At 36.4% G+C, this 17613-nt stretch overlaps 1 protein-coding gene across 7 annotated transcripts in view; it reads right to left on the bottom strand.

Annotated features, from left to right (window-relative positions):
* The window catches only part of pdlim5a (PDZ and LIM domain 5a), a 54832-nt gene that overhangs the window by 30696 nt on the left and 6523 nt on the right, over positions 1-17613 (bottom strand). For all 7 annotated transcript variants that reach the window (XR_001311229.1, XM_014020789.1, XM_014020790.1 and 4 more), the window contains exon 3: positions 10871-11022. Coding sequence is in view for 6 of the 7 variants with exons in the window: in XM_014020789.1 (XP_013876243.1) it covers positions 10871-11022 (152 nt within the window). In the remaining variant the exon portion in view is untranslated. The remainder of the gene's footprint in view (positions 1-10870; positions 11023-17613) is intronic.

Below are 17613 nucleotides of genomic sequence, written 5' to 3'. Positions count from 1 at the left end.
ACACACACACACACACACACACACACACACACACACACACACACACACACACACACACACACAGAGTGATGTTGTGTGTGGTGACAGTAGTTTCAGCCAGGCAGGTTAGTCCAGGAAAATTAAGTGGGGGAGTGCAATAACACAGACTAGGACCAATTTATTCATAGCGTCTGAGCTGCAAACGCACTTTTATGAAAGCAAGCTCACACAGACCCACACACAGTCCATTTACCCAGGTTTATTTTTAGCTTTAAAGCACTCTGAAAAGACTTCAATTTTTCTGCCCCAGTTGCTGTTCAGAAAATCCAGTCTTAATTTGTCAAAGTGAATTATTTATTGGCAGCGCTTGGATGCTTTTGTCTCCTTTCATCTTTTGTCCCTCCTCCCGAGTTTGCTGCTGGAAATACGTTTTGGGGAAAAAATGGGAATCGTTAAAATTTAAAGCAATGACATCTAAAAYGGGAGCAGGGGTCATTTCTGAAAACGAACACTGCCCCTCTCAGTTCTCCTAAATAAATTGTGTTGTCTGCACCTCATTAGAAAAAGAAAAAAAAAGACAGATGGTTTGACTTGACTGGTGTCTTGTTGTATCAAGACAAGGTTTTAAATAGACCTGGAAGCTCAGTCTGCTTGACATTATCAGTCTCAGATCTAGTGCTGTGATTAGTCAGACTTCTGTTTTATGCAAATTTATCAGAGGTCTAAGCCAATGAGAATTTATCACTATGCAAGTGTCTTTTTTTTTCTCCACACACCTTATCTATCACCTCCCATAGCTGTGCAGAGGCCTTGGCGGGCCTTTTTTCAGTGGGACTGACATCAGATAAAAYTCTAAAAGAAGCTTTGACACTGACCAGACAGAAGGGAAAACTGGTAAAACTGTGTCTGCTTCCTTCCACTAACAATTCCCATTTAGGTAMACTGGATTAAAGACACAACACCACCACAGCTCTTGTGTGAACATCGATTAGGAATTTGTTTCTCAAGTTTTTCACCCTAAAAGACAAAGACAGATATTGCGCTGGTGTGGTTGTAGTTAAGATTCATTTACAACACACATATGAAGTGCTTCCAGTATAACCATAACACTGATTAAAACTTAAGTGTTGACTATTAAAGTTAACCTTGTTCGTCTGTCAGCAAAATAACTTGTTAAAATTTGGATGGATTCTTATGAAACATTCCAAAAGTTGTTCTTAAATGTTCGTTTACAATGGGATAAATCTTCTGCCAGCAGGAATTGAATTTGAATTGCTCAGACTGAATCTATGTGCATGAAAACAAATTTTACTAAATTGAAACTGAATTTAATGGTTTGAAACTGTATTTAATGGTTAAAAACTGTGTTCTGGTTTATTAAAAATTCAGTTTGACTACTTTCACTTTCAGTTCCAAAATTCAGATTTTTGTGTCACACATCCTGGTCCTTGAGAAAGCCAGCCAGAGTAATCAAACACAGATCTACAGATTTATGTTTCACTTTGGTGAAGTTTCCCTTCTGTTTGTAACAGAGTTGATGCAATCCACTGTAAAAGTGACAGAAACAGACAAAGTTATTTTATTGCAGTGGTTAATTTTACCTGTATGCAGAAAATGTTACATTTGCATCACATCATGGATCATATATTGACCAGATGCTGCTGCTGACTGATCCATGATGTGATGTAAATGTAACATTTTCTATAGGTAAAATTAATCACTGCAATAAAATATTGCAGTGATTACTTTTATGGTGGATTGCATCAACTCTGTTACATACAGAAGGGAAACTTCACCAAAGTGAAACATTAATCTGTTGATCTGTGTTTGATTGCTCCGGCTGGCTTTCTCAGAGACAAGGATGTGGGACACACAAATCTGAATTATGGAACTGAAAGTGAAAGTAGTCAAACTGAATTTTTTAAATAAACCAAAATACAGTTCCAAAGCAAATTAATTTAAATTCAAAACTTTAAATACAGTTTCAAATAATTAAATTCTGTTTCAATTTAGTGAAATTTATTTTCAAACCAATGCATTCTATTTCAAATCCACATTCAGATTCAATCTGAGCGATTAAAATTCAATTCCCGCTGGCACAAGATTTATCCCATAGTTTGAAACTGATTAGCTTTACGGGTCAAGACAATTCAAAGCAGTTACCATGTGTAATCTAGTTCATCTATCAGACAAAAGAGTGTAATTTAGTTATTTTAACAGATATTGAGCTAAARGTTGAGAAGGATGAGAATCATTCACAACAGACACATTTGAGTGTGGAATCTTGCATTAGCTTTGCAAAAATGTACTAAAACAACAACTTCTTTATTTCTCAACCTAAAATCATCTCAGTCATAAACTTGGACATAACAAAGTATAACTTGTGTWAGATTTAAGTGTTTATTATTCTTTGCCATAAAATTTAAACTACAGACCAATCCTCTGAGGTTTTCACACAAGAACAATTTATTTTTGTCTGTTTATGTAATTAAATTTAAAAATAATCTGTTGCCCACTCAGACCTGAACTCATGAAATGTTTGTAACGTAATGAATGTGTGCATAAAAACTTATTATATAAAAGTCTGTTGTTAAACTATGGATTTCTTGTAGAAATTTCAGGTTAATTGTAGGAAGGCAACAAAGTGGCATTAAATCCTTAAACCTAATGCAACAGTGTTTCCTGAGGTACCGTCAACAAATTGGCACATTTTATAGGAGCTAACTTGTTAAACAAAACTGCACAGTGGTGGAGCGGAACCCTGGAGAAAAAAAAGGCAAAGTTTCCAACAGCTTGCTGGTCTTTACTGCTGCGGGGGGAACAAACATGAGCCAAGAAGGCAGTGAAAAAGAATCCCTCTGAATAAAAATATTAAACATGGGGTGTGTGAAGTTAAAACACTACTGCCTTACAGATTCTCGGGTTTGGACAGTGGCAGTTGCAGCACCAAGAGGAGGTCATAGGTGGGGGCAATGGCCACCCTTAAAAATTTGGTAAATCTTGAATAAAAACAATAATAATAAAAAACTATGAAGTAGCTTTCACAACCTTCAATTTTCTTAAACAGTTTCAAAAAAGGAATCATTTAAAAAGATGTGAAACTTTGTGTTGTAGGAAATATACTGTTTTTGAGTTAAAACACAGATTTGGTTTAGTGGTAGTGTCTAAAACAGTCTGACTCCTTCCACCATGTCTGGAATAATGAGGTGATAAAAAAGAAGATGGCAAGACTGCAATTTTTCATAGCCTTTTAAAATCTAATTTAAAGTTTTACAGCTTTGACTCTAAGCAGAGGAAACAATATGGGAAACTGAGCCTGCATAACGAAAGAGAACGCACATTAAAACTGAAAAAAATAACAACATGTGTCTTATTGTACTGCATGATTCTCAAAACTAAAATACACAATCAAGAATAAAAATTTCTTTCTACAGAGTCGCACATCATTTCTCCACACTATGGGATGAAAGATAATTTAAAAAATGGTTTATTATTTTATTTTCTATCTGCCAGCTCAAATAGTAATTATAAAAAAAATTCTTAAAGCATTGAAAAAAATGTAGCCATTTGAGGAAAGAAAGTCAGGCTTAAAATCAGGACCACGCTGAATTTACAGCTCCGTACAAGGACGGTGTGTTCATCATGATCCCAACCAGGAAGTGTTTTCATATCCAACATCTGGCTCTAGGTCTGCTGAATGGAAATCAGTCCTTTATGGGTACAACTAAGTTTTTTTTTTTTACTATTCCTTACATTTTTATTGTTTTCATGTTGCTTTTGATGATATGATCAGTGCACAGTTTGTATTTTACCTACACAATTTATTATTTTGCAGCTCTGATGAGGATGATGGTGGAACAAATAAAACTGTGGCTCTAATGAGACAAGAGTTTTAAAATGTGCAAGGCTCTAATATTTAATAAAACCATATACTTTGTTCAGCTTTTCCTTTTCTCTATAAAACCACAACACATTCAACAGATGAGCAGGAAGGGGAACTGTTGGACTGGTGGAAAAATGTATTTTTTGCACATATTAACATCCAATATATTCATATTTATTTACGTTCTTTAAAAAAAGTTGGCTGATTAAAAAGTGAAACCCATGAAAAATGGAAAAATATTGCATTTGTCAAACAGCATAAACAAATATGCAAGACCTTCACAGACCCTAATGTTCCAGGGATATATATTTTCTGTGCATAAACAACAGACCTGAAGAGACAAGCAGAGGCAGGTGTGTCAGATTTCTGTTCTCCTGGCGTTAAAACCATATTACCAGTGGATTCAATATGGGCCTTGCCAAAGATGACAGCTATCMTTTTTAGATGATCTCTGGCAACTTTGAAACATCAGTAAAGGACAGAAACAGGTGGGACTAGTTTAGCTCTCTGGGCTTCAGAACATTTTTGGCAAATATCACAACCACGTAAGTGACAATGGCAGCTGCACACAGAATCTGTGAAGAGGATCTGCTAAGAGATGAGGACCTTTGCTCTTACGACATCTRACTGATCAAAAACACTAATAAAACTGCATTACAAATGATTTAAACAGCAATAATCCTCATTAGAGTTTGAATATGAACTTATTCAGACATGCTGTTCTTGTTGCATGCAGRCCAGATCCAAGTAAACACAACATCCATAGTGGTCCAATTTCAAAGTAGGGGTCAAAGTCACCAATAAATCATCTGATTATCAAGTATCAGTGTTAGATACATCAGGTAACTTATTCATCACTTCCATAAAAAATAAACTARATATATGACTCAAATTTCTGATGAGAAACTCAAAGTTTTGGACACAAATTCATTTTAAACCGAGGATAACTACATTAACAGCAGATGTGATGTATAGCAGTGTATGGGCTGGGTTTGTGAATTAGCACGCATTGTGCAGTTATTTTCTTTACTTTTTTTTATTCAGCAGAGCCCAGAAACTGTTGTTTCTTTTCAGAGAGCACAACAACATAAACAAAGTGAAATCGTACACCCACGKCTCTGTGTAAACTTCCCTCAGCCAGCCCTGTGCCTGCACCTCAGGTCCACTTTAAGACTCAAAATAACTCTGACAGCTGCTTGAGATTTGTATTTATGACTGATCACTGCACGTACATATTCTCGCCCGTGTGTTTGCTTTCTGTCAGAGTTTCCCCGCATGTGTTTGTCATGGAAGATGTAATTGTTTGAGTGCACCAAAATGATATAATCCAGAACAGTTTTCTATGAATGAAGAGTGTTTGTGAACAACAGTGATGAGTTTGAGGTGAACTGATGGTTTTAATCTCCACCACAGCAGGAAAACAGCAAGCATGAAATCGCGATGACGTACTTCCAGTTAGCTAACGTCACTTTTTTTGTGTGTGGCAAAACAACTCGCAGGCAACGGTACGCTCTATGTTGAGTTATAATCAAAATTGTTTAAAACAGCGAAATGCCCGTCAGTTGCTGCACAGTTAATTGTGCGAACAGGAAATCCCCTTGGAGCAAATTTAAATTCTACGGGATTCCAGAGMACATGCTGGCCTACAGTATGTAAACCATAACAATGAGCTCAAGCGCTGTTATTGTGCAGCAATAAGGTTCATTGTTGCACATATTGTGTTTCCATAGTATTGAGGTTATGTGAAGGTAGCATCTCTGGGATGCAGTTAACAAATCACAAAACTGCATTTGTGATGGAATTGCAAAATTGTCTAAACATGTGCAGGGGCTCCCAGTGTCCTTGTGTAAGTTGCAACATTTGCTTGATATGTAGTGATATGTAGGCCATCTCAATTCTCAGCAAATGTTGGTGCCAACTTTGTCACCAGTTTGAAAAAAAAACTCATGTTTGAGCCTGAGTAAAAAATTGCATATTTTTACCTCTGCCAAGGGCGAGGTAATGTTTTCGGCCACATATGTCTGTCTGTCTGCCCGCCATTCTGTTTGTGGACAACATTACTCAAAAACTTGTGGACGGATTGTCATTACATTTTTACCACATGTGGGTACTAGGCCAAGGAACAAACTTTTAAATTTTGGTGATGTTCCGGATCACGATGCGGATACAGGATTTATTATTTTCTTTTAACACTCTGTGATCGGCAAAGCTGTGATGCTTTCACAGGGCTTCTGTAAAAACAGTGGGCTGGATTGGACAGCACGGACTTCAAACTTTATAAAAGTAATGTTAAAACACATTTAATGATGAATAATTTTTGCCATAATATGCGCATTTACAGAAGGTTTTGTGACCAGGAAGTGCGTGACTGCACCATGAAACCTATTTTTCCCATTTCCTCAAACACACCACATTTCCGAAACAACCAATCAAAACAGTTTCTCGCAAGAGAGCTGCCAGGTCTCAAAGTTTGGAGACGGGGGGAGCCAGGAAGCACTTTATAAAGAGAGTCAAACCATTACAAACTCATTCAAGGGGATAAAACAGACATTTTACATGGTGAAATGTGACTGATGAAAACTTAGGAGCTTAATCTGACACTAGTTTGACGTTGAATAATGTCGGATGATGAGTCTGACTTTTGTTTTTTATTCCACATTGGACTCCACCAAGAAGAAATTCTGTGCATACTGCCTGCTTAAATGTTCACTAAGTCAGAACTTATTCAGCAAATGTGTTTCCATCTCTGCTTTTGCACATTAACTCTTACAGGATGGGGGACATTGGTCTTGGTGGAGGTTTGCACTCTCCGAGTGCTTCTAGTCTTACATGTTTTTATCACCAACAAGTGCCCAAAAGTTGCAGCCCAGCGAGATTCTACCTCAAGACTTATTGCACGGATCCAACTTTTATACTTTCAGTGACTCAACAACAGAGAAGTTCTTGCAACAGTCTGAAATCTCCAAAATGATAAAAACAAAGGGATCGCATACTTGCTCAGCACATCATGTATAGTGTAATTCAGTTTGTACTTTTTAACACCATCAAACTGTGGATTTTTAGGACTGTGCTCAAAACACACACTTTCACACGTACCAACTAAATACTCCTGGGCTTCTAAATGACTTCAGTAGGGAATAAAGCATTTAGCCAGATGAAAGTAGTTGAAGCAAAAACAAAAAGAAAACAGTAAAATACAAAGGCCATTTTGTTGCAAACCTGAATAATTGGTTAAACTGAATACTTGAACATGCATTAGAATCTAAATAGGATAATAAATTGCTAACTAGGATAATTAAAGTGTTGAAACTTTGTGATTACGCAACAATGAAACTACTCCAGGAGAAGGTCATCAAAAAGGAGGAAATGTTCTCCTGACATGTTTAAAGTTAAACTATATTCTATAGGTTTCATTAAAAATAATAATAATGTGTCGGTTTATTTTCTTATGAATGTTATATTGTTTTGACTAAGGATCAAAGATGATAAAGAATAAAAAGATGTTATCTCAGCGTATAAACAGCTGTGATGGATTTGTTTTGTTTTTACTTTTAACTACAGTTCAGACTAAATATTTATTTGTAAATAAAAGAGTCTTATTAACTGTTGCTGAAGCCCTTCACAAACCGCTCTGTGTGTTTGTGTGATAAAGCTGTATGTATTTTATGGACACGTGTGCTCCACATGTGTCTCCCAGACTTCTTGGTCTGTGAAAAGTAAACAAACTGTTTAACAAACAACATGCTGGCAGATTTTTTTGGTCTGTTCAAACAGAATTCAAATCGACAATTCATTAAAAAAAGAAAAAGAAGTTCCCAGAAACTAAAACACATTTGCTAGCAGTAAAACTTTACGGTGTAAACTGAATCAAAACAAAGAGTATTTATGTGTTAAGCTTCTCGCTCGCTGCTGTCGATTATTGTGATCTATAGTTTACAGATGTGAACTGAGCTGATCCAAAATGGGTCGACTTCATCTTCATTACTGTTTAAATTTCTTTCTCTCTTTCATCTCTCTGCCATTGCTTTTGTCGGCTGCTTTCAACTTTCTTTCTTTCTTGTTTTTTTTTGGGCAAGAGCTGCAGCAACAAGAGTCTCAGTTTGACAGAAACTGTCAAAGATCTCCAACCAAAATAAAGAGTTTTGTCAAAATAATGTAAAGCACATTCATAAATTTAAGCAAGGTTGAAGTGTTTGGTAAAACAAAAAACTAAGATTTACTTAGTCTCAAGCTTCTCTTTTTATTCTAATTGATTCATTGAGTTGATCTTTGATGAATTCTAAAATACCACAGTTTGTTTAACTGGTTTGGTTTTCTTGAGTTTCATTATCAGTTCTTCATGTTTGATTATTTGTCTGCATCATTTGTTTGGCCAATAGATGTGCTCAGGTGGCACCTGTTGCTTTTTTGGGGAGAAGTTCTTGAAGAAATATTTTACACTCTGACTCTTTGTTGTCTCTCTCATGGTGACTCAAAATGACCAAAAGAAACCCCTGATTCTTCGCTACTGTCTTTGTTGTTAGCCGTTGAATTGATGCTCTGATGACATGCAGGTTTTCCCATTTGTCATCCTTCCTGTTGCAGATCTCACCAACTGTTCATCGCAGCATTGTACATTTTTGTTTGTACTTTTTTCAAAATGTTGTCAATGTTATTTTCCTTTTAAAAAAATGCCTTTTTATTATGATCTTCTGACATCATGCGCTTCAGTGAACTTAAAAAGCTTCCCAAAGAGCTAAATAAAGTTTGGTATGTGATGGTTACCTTGGCAGCTCTGGTATTTGCAATCATGCATTTAGAGTTAATTCACATTTTTTCCAGCTTTTGACTTGGAGGAGATTGAGTGCCAAGATAGTTCATTGTTCCTAAACGGCCAGGGCAAACTTTATTTATAGTGGATTTATTTATAGTTCAAACATTTCCTGTAGATACGATTTTACTTCTAATTCCTTTCTTTTCTTGTTTCCTTTATATCACCACACCAACTGTTACATTTAGTCTGTTTTCTGTTTTCATTCCTAATGCTATGTAAAACAGTACCATTCCCAACCAAAACGTGCAGGTAAGAAGAAAAAAAGAACAGAACAGAGAGATAACTATAAAAAACTAACATAGATGAGTGAACAGATCGGCTTGTTCCACTGTGTAAAACCATTACAGTCCAGATGTTGACCTCAACTTAGCACTGTGAATATACAAAAAGTTTATCAAAGTGCCAGAAAATGCCACACAGAAAACTAAGCATGCAACCACGTTTTTTTCCCTTAATTGTTCTGTAAACTTAGTTGATTTTAAACCATAAAAAAGGAAAAGAGAAAGCTCAGAGAGTTGATATGATTTAACATCAGCTTTCTGATCTATAAAATCCTGTTTTGTTTTAAAAATGCATTCTTGTGGTCTAAAACTAAACTGGTAAAAAATTATTAGATGTCACAAGATCAGAGGCCTGTTTAATACAAAATGCCAGCTTTTGGGTTAAACACATACAAATGGTTTATTTGAATATTACTTTAAAAATGCAGCACATTTGTATTCATTTTAGCTAAGAAACAAAACTGCACCTTACGCCAGGTAATCCCAAGATTGTCTAAAAAAAGCTTATTTAAAAAAATTATTAATATGAATAAAATTGTAATTGTGGAAATGTCAGAGAGTATTTAGATATTAAGATTTTCCAGCTTGAAAGAAAAAAACCTTCACTAGCTCTCAGGGAAATTGACAAAAAAAAATTTCTGCTGAAAACCATGTTTTTGTAGCTACTTCTCAAAAAGGCTTAAAAACTCATTAAGATTGTTTCCTTTAAATAGATAAGGTATTCATTCATTCTATTTTGACAAAATGCGAATGGAGCAAACATTTTAACTAATGCACTATAGCTGCTTATCTCTCCACAAACCACTTTGTGACTTAATCTTTTGTTCAGTGTGATGGGTCACATTCTGTGTGTCCTCTGCTGAAGTGCCACTGAGCAGGTCTGAGTTTTCAGTGGTGTATCAAGTTTATAAAGTAGGTCTACACTGGATTCTGAATTCTTGGAATTGCCGAGGCTACATTKATTTCCTTTATTTTTCACTGCTGTTTAAAAACATATCCAGATTTTAAAAACTTGGTCATTTGTTTGAAAAAGAGCCTCAATTTTGACAAGTTGCTTTTCTCATTGGTGTCCTTGGCCAGGCAATATATCCAACTTTTGTTTCCTTCATCATGAAGAAAAAAATCTAGATGATAGATGTCTTTGACCAACAGTAATTCACACACTGACTTACAAAGAGTCATGTGATATTTAATAAATATATGTGTTTTCAGTCTCTTTGCCAAAACTGAACATTTTTAGGTCGTCATCATTTACAGTTTATAAATTGAGCTCAGTTGGGCTAAAATGAGGCAAAGTGACAAAAACACAACAAAGAACACTTGTTAATTTAGTCTATATCAGGTAAAATATCCTCTCAATTAACTCCTTGAAGTGTTTAACTCGTTTTTTTTTACCTTTCATCCAAAAGCACAAGTGTCAGAGCCTTGACCGTCTCACAGTCTTTAAGTAAAAACACACAGGTCTGCTGTTGCTGCCAAAGATCCAGACAATTCAAACCACATGAGAACCAACTAGAAACCCTTAAAATAAATCAGCTGTACTGTACAAGATTCCACCAAAAAAAAGGTGAAGTGAATGCCTCAGGGAGGAGGTGTGTAGCCACATGTCTGATGCTCCTGTTATCATTTCAGTTGTTCTTCCTTCCATCAGGGAACAAAACGTCAGGCAGAACTAATGTTGTCAATGTGTCAACATTTAACTCCTGCAGCAACAACGAACATCTGCCTGAGTAGAGGATGTCGGGAAGGGAAAATATCCTGCAGAAATGGGTCACGTGCTTTTTTAAAAAGAAGTGTAGATCCTGTTGCCACCATTACAGTCTCAAACTGCTCATATATTTGTTGTAAAATGACACTCCTTGCTTTCAGTTAAAAAAAAAAAGAGGTAACTCTAAGTGTGAGTTTGTGTCTTACTTCTGCAGAGTGAGGCTGAGGTTGCCGGCACAGTTCTTGATTTTGTTCTGAGCCTCCAGGTGGTTCATGCCCTCTGTTGAAATGCCATCAATGGAGAGAACCATGTCTCCCACAGCAATCCCACCTTTAGCTGCTTTCCCACCATCTGTCAGCTGGAGAAACAAAAAAAATCATCTTTAATTAACTGCATCATTTACAGCCAGAATTAATGAGCAGCACAGTGGGCTGTAAGTGATGTGGGAAGCACACACTGTGTTTTCTCAAAAGTTCACAGATCCTTTCTGTTGCACAAAAATTTGGAGGAAGCTTGTTCAAGATTGCATGGGTTGCTCATTCATTTAAAACTGTTCTAATACTTTGCACTTATATTAAACTTTGTAACTGACTGAAAACTAGATTTGTGATAAATGTTTCTGTTTGTGGATTATGTAGTAGATGGGGCCTACAAGTTGACAATGCAGGATATTGAATCACAACATCATCTGTGTTTATGTCTGCTTGTGTGACAAAAATATTCATGACACTGTGCTGTTAATTTACCATAAAGATGGAGAAGAAGAAATTATCGGTACTGAGTAAAACACAGACCAGCTTTACAGGATCTGAGGAAACACCAAAGGCTGTTCTGTTTACAAGCTTCATAAAGTCAAACTTTTATTTTCTTCCTGTTTTGTTCTTTGATATGTGTTTCCAAAAACAAGTTCATTAGAAATATTAGCATTGATCACCCCATTCAGACTAATTAGCTTGACTTTTGTTCAATTTTTTTTAATTCTTCAAACTGAGAAAATTTTGATGATGTTCACTATCTACTGCAGGTAAGACACTGATTGTTGGCAACAAATTCACAAGACTAAACTTTGAAAAAGTCAAAATTACCCTTTTAAATAAATGTTTGTTGTAAATTAGAATTGTCAGTTTATTGGAATTACTTACATACTACTCATTTATACCTGTGTTTTAAGTGTTTGAGATGTTTTGTTGAACTCGTCATCAGAAGCATGAGACATGTTGTAAAGTTAGTGTTCCTTTTATCAGCAGGCTAACAGAACAAAGTGACAAGTTTACAAAAAAAAGGTATGTCCGTTTTTTTCCTCTCTTGAAACCAAAACAGTTTTTCCCCAACTGAACTTGAAAACATCTTTACACAAATTAAATTTCCAAAACAACAGTATGACGTAAGTCATTAAAAATCTAAATAACTTCATTTTTCTGTTTGTCTTTGTAAAACCATGTCTAAAGCAGAGTTTATGTTATGAGAGAATGTACGACTTCAGTTCTGACCATTCTTGGTCACAAAGCGAGTCTACATGTGTCCACGCAGGAGTGAGGTCATTTGTTTCTTTTAACACCGTGACAAAAGGGCCACACACGCCACTTTGCTGAACACACACACACACACACACACAGACCACTTTTGTGGTAATTCAGCCTATGAAGTGGCTCTTACTTACTGATAGTACATCACTTTAAGTATAGCCTTTAAACTTCGTGCACCAATAAAACCTTTTTTTTTTTAAATCACAGCGACAGTCAAGGCTCAGCGAGTGTAATGTGACTTTAGTTTTATTTTGGTCTCTTTCTTTTGCCTTTATTTTTGTGTACCATCCACACTCAGACGCACACAGAGAGTTAAAGACAGACAGGCTTGGCTAATAAAAACGAGTCTGCACTCGGATTAGTGTAAAAGCTCTGCGGTCCCAACCTTTTATAGTCATATTAGCCCAACACACGCAACATCACTCACCAGCGCTCTCAGATACTCACGGCCGGAAGACCAGAGTAATGAGGGGGCCACATAACATTGATTAAAGTTATGTATGTATGGAACAGACACAGGGGGAGGAGAAAAGCAGCCTCAGGGTAGATCTGTGGGCTTTTTTTTTTTTTTTTTTGACGTGTTTCCAGAGGTGCATTCATGCTAATCAGTCTTGGACTGTTACAGCCTACGGCACACACACAAAAAAAAAAAGTTAAGTTGAATGCCCTCCCATAAGCGCTCTGCCCCCTTCTCGTACAAACACTGCCGCTTTCTCTTATAAAACTCACAAAGCACCAGTGTTTTCTTCTGCATTACTTACCAAACAGAAGAGCCGCAAAAGCGGTTCGGGAAACCAAATGGRTCACATTAGTTCAGGAGAAATGGGTTTAATTTGAAGTGCTAATATGCATGTCTTACATCCAGTTGTCTGTCGTCATTTGTGGTGGTGAGAAATTTGTTTCTAAAGGCAGCCGTTTGTTTTAAATTCCAGCAGCAGACAATTTTCAGAGTTCAAAGTAGTTTTGCGTTTCCTATCAAAGACAGCGCAACAATTCACGGAGGAAATCAGAAGCAGAAATCCAAATAATCTGTCATAGTGAGCCGAGAGCTTCAATTTTCCCAGAGTATTTTAATTCCATCTCTTGTTTCTTTGGTTGAGACAGAAAACAGCAGGGATAATGCGCACTAATCTAATAGAGGAGACAGATGAAACTGACACAAAGGCGCATCCACAAGCGAGCGACACAAGAAGTAGGAACTGACAAATTCCTGAAAACTTGTCCATGTTTATGTTCTTTTGGCGCTGGGAGCACCACCACAGAAGCTGGGAACAGCCGTCCTCACTACAATTCATTTTGATGTGACAGGCCGAAAATCACAAGTTGACTTTTCTGTTATCTTGAGAAAACCGGGCTAAATTTTATCTCATCATCGAGAGAAAACAACGTTTTGTTTTCTCAAGATAATGAGATATTATTCAACGAGAACAGGCTTTGTTTTTTTTAAGATAACATGAAGGTTATGGTGCTAACTGGTTCTTGTGTTACATCCAGTTTCATCACACAGATCTGCTGTCTTGACTTGGACATGATCCAGAACAGCAATGAGTTGATCAGYGATGAACGCCTCTTGTACCGTTTTTAGTTTGGTTCAACATGATTTTCATGATTTTGATGGAGAACATTTTCTGATACATATATATGTGTGTGAAGTAACTTCTATTTATCAAAGCAACAAAAAAGACACTTTTCTATGTTGCAATGACTGAACATTTTAAACTCTAATCTTGAAAAAACATGCTTTGTTATTTAAAATGAGATAAAAAATGATTTTCCTGAGACAACATTCAGAAAAAAAAACATTTCTAAGCGTGTCCTCTYTTGGCTTTCATAGCATCCACAGAGGGTAAAGTTAATGTAGACACCACACACTGACCACAGCAGAATGACTGCAACAGACACAGGTGTAACTAATAATGATTGCACATACGCAGCATCACAAAAGCTAACTTTTTTCTTTAGGCTAAGTTAAGATGTTGGAGAACTGACATGATTTCAGTTCAGTTTGGCAAAGTGGAAACGTGTAAAGGTGTGCATCATTTCTGCCTAACCTTTTAAACACAATACTCCACAATCATAATGCAAAAACAGATTTTTTTTTTTTTTGTTGCATTTGAGTGAAGAATAGGTTCAGCAATGACAGCCTTAAGTCTTCTTGGAAAATCTCCCACACTTTTGGCCCGCATGTTTCCTGGAAGTCTTTCTCAATCTCTTTGGCAGAAGCACTAACGCTCAAACAGATCAAATCAGTCATTTTAAGCTCTCTGCAGAGATGCTCTTCTGGGTTCAGGTCAAGTTTCTGATTTGGTCCCCTCTGCACGTTCTCGGAGACCTGAAGACACTAAGCCCAAGCTCGTGTGTTCTTGTTATTCACAGAGTTGTAACTCTGAAATGCTATACCTCAGTGCAGGCTGAAAATATAGTTGCTCTGGAAAAGCTTTACTCTAAAAACTGCAGTTTATTTTGCAGCATCTAGATCAACTTTCCTGACAAGTCTTCCAGTCTTTATCACAGACAAATGTTAAGTAAACCTACTGCCATCAGCATGTTTGACTTTAAATTAAAAAAAGAAAAGAAAATCCATCCATCCATTTTCTATACCCTCTTCTTCCTTTCAGTGTCACAGGGGTTACTKGTGCCCATATCCACCAGTCACTGTGCGAGGGGTGAGGTACACCCGGGACAAGTTGCAAGCCTATCACAGTAAATGAAAAAATAAGATGATGGAATAAAACTGAGATTGTTTTTCTGCACACATGCTGAAAYTGTGATAAAATGTTTCTGACTTGAATGTCATTCAGCTGTCTTTGACAAAATCATAGCAAGCAGCAGGAAGGATAGAAAAAAGTTGACACACTTATAAACAGGTGACAAAGCAAGTCACGGAGCTGTAATAGTACGTGTGTAAGGAAGAGCCAGCATTGTGAGTGTGATGCACTGAAGGCATAACGCTACGACTAACAAGGTGGATGCAGGATGTACTGTAAAAGCAAAACCACTGAACAGAAAAACAATATTTTGCTTTGTTACGGATCAACTTGGATTGCATTTAAAACATTAGAAGCATTTGGACGGCCAGCAAAAGGATCTCAACGACTTTAAGAAATATTGTTTCAAAACCAATGGCTTGAGAAACAGATGACAACAAACATCCTATGCACAAGACTAGACATCTTCCGTTGTAGAATACCAATGATTCATGAGCTTTTAACACATTCTATAGAAATGTTATCTTTGTCGCTGTTGTTGTTCCCAAGATCAGTGCCTTAACACACTTTTGCCACACGTTTAAACAAAGTTGAAAGGTGTGTTGTTATAYATTGACGTATGCGATCAAAGTAGCCATTCTTGCTTAGTATTTCAGTCACAAAACACGCATCACTTTGGATATAAGAGTGTGAGACTTGGTTAGATGGACACTTTTTGCAGTGTTTTATTTTAAAAATATGTGCACCTTCTTAATTTTAACCAATTAGTCCAGTGGTGCCCAATCTTGGACCTTAAGCACCAGCGGTGGGCACAGTTCCCCTAAAGCACTAATAGGGGCACTAATTTCCTGATTAGTGCTTTAGGGCTTTTGTCAATTTTAAAATTTATAAATGGATTAGCACTTGCTAAATTTATAGGCTAAATTTAGAAGCACTAATTGAGGTCTATAAATGTTATTGATTAATGCTATTATTAACAGCTGAGGGTGAAAACTGTCAAACATTTTGTTCATATGTGTCACTTATCCAGTAGGTGGCAATATATTGACAATAAATGAACCCAAAYACAGCTGTGGGATGTCAATGATAAGTCTTAAGAGAGAAACATGGCAATATGTGACTTATGTTGTCTGTTGAAGAATATTCATGGGTTGACTGGGTTATTTTAGTGCTTTAGAATTAGCTTTTGCTAAAACTTTCAGTGCATTAGTGCTTTAGAATTTGGGGACCTAAAAATTTGAGTTAATGTTTTAGGGCTAGTGGAACTAAATTTTAGATTTTTTAGATAGAACCACTGTTAAGCACGATCCTGCATGTTCTATGTGTTTATTTGCTCCAACATCCTTGATTTGAATGACTGAGTGATTAACAAGACCTGCTGATGAGAAGAGAAACATCTAAATAAGGTCAGGATTGGCTGCCAATGAATTAGTCAATTTAGTTATGCATTGCTTAATTATACAGAGGTCTGATAAACATTCATAGGATAGATAGTTCTTGTTAGTCATAATCCTAAAATATTTGACTTCTTATAAATTCACAAAAAAAGGAGAAAGGTCAATATTTATGGCATGACTGAAACAGTAAAAGAAACACACCTGCAGTGTTAGATCTCTATTCAAGCCATGTCAGATTTCAACACATATGCTGTCAGATTTAAGTGCAGTTTTTCTCACATCCCACAGCCCTGTTTGCTTTATAAGTTCAGTGATCAGTTTGAGTGCTTTGAACAGTGCCTGCACTCAGCACCCAGACTAACACAGATGATGGACACATGGTTCACRTCACAAAGAGTGGGAGACAAAACCACCTTTTAACTTCAACATATGTAAAAGTTGCCTCCATATGTTAGCTTTCCAAAATATTTGACATTAGCTTAGCTGCTTCAGGACTGCACATGACTTTTTCCTTTTTTACATTTTATACTGGCCTTTCTGACAAGAAATGACCATTTAGCATGTTGTGAATTTCAAATTCATATGCAAGCGCAGACATTTTAACATCCGTCATTGTTTATTGACTCACTTCCTACTTTAAAGCAAAACAAGAGATGTGATGCACGTGCAGAGAGTTGGATGATAATGACTGTGCTTTCCAATATGATACAAAAAAAACATAGCAACAAGAATGTTTGCTTAAGAAGTTCAGACAGATTAATAGGCAGTGGTGAGTGAGATGCATGAAGAAGAAACAGAGACAAAACAGAAAGACGTTAAGATTAAGGAAGTGCAGGAGACGGAGGCAGGAAGAGACAATATGTCAGCCTACAAGCACAAATCTGTCAGTAACATATTARCTGTGAGGCAATGTTTCTTTCGCAATTTATGACCCGGAAATGTCAATCCAACACTAATTCGGTTTTCATTGTTTTGTTGAACTCTGCAGCTGGCAGGATGCTTTTTCTTGAAAAGAATAAACATAAAACCTTGAATGAAGAGATGATAAAAACAATACAAGACAAGAACAAAAAAAACCCCTGGATTATCATAAAACTTAATATTTATTTGTGCTGATACTTCAAGAAGATCATATCGAAWAACAAATGCCTCTTGACAATTAAAGTTGTTTATTGGACTAAAAATGTGTCAGATCTGTTTGTGATAATATTTTAACTACTTGTTGAACTTGATTAAAAACTGGCAGAGTTTTAATGTAACTAAGTACAAATACTTTGTTATTGTACTTAAATAGAATTTTTGGGTATCTGTACTTTAC

This window comes from Austrofundulus limnaeus, unplaced genomic scaffold (genome assembly GCF_001266775.1).
Source record: "Austrofundulus limnaeus strain Quisiro unplaced genomic scaffold, Austrofundulus_limnaeus-1.0 Scaffold265, whole genome shotgun sequence".
Taxonomy (NCBI): Eukaryota; Metazoa; Chordata; class Actinopteri; order Cyprinodontiformes; family Rivulidae; genus Austrofundulus; species Austrofundulus limnaeus.
The sequence above is the reverse complement of the archived record's forward strand: the minus strand, read 5'-3'. Positions and strand labels throughout refer to the sequence as shown.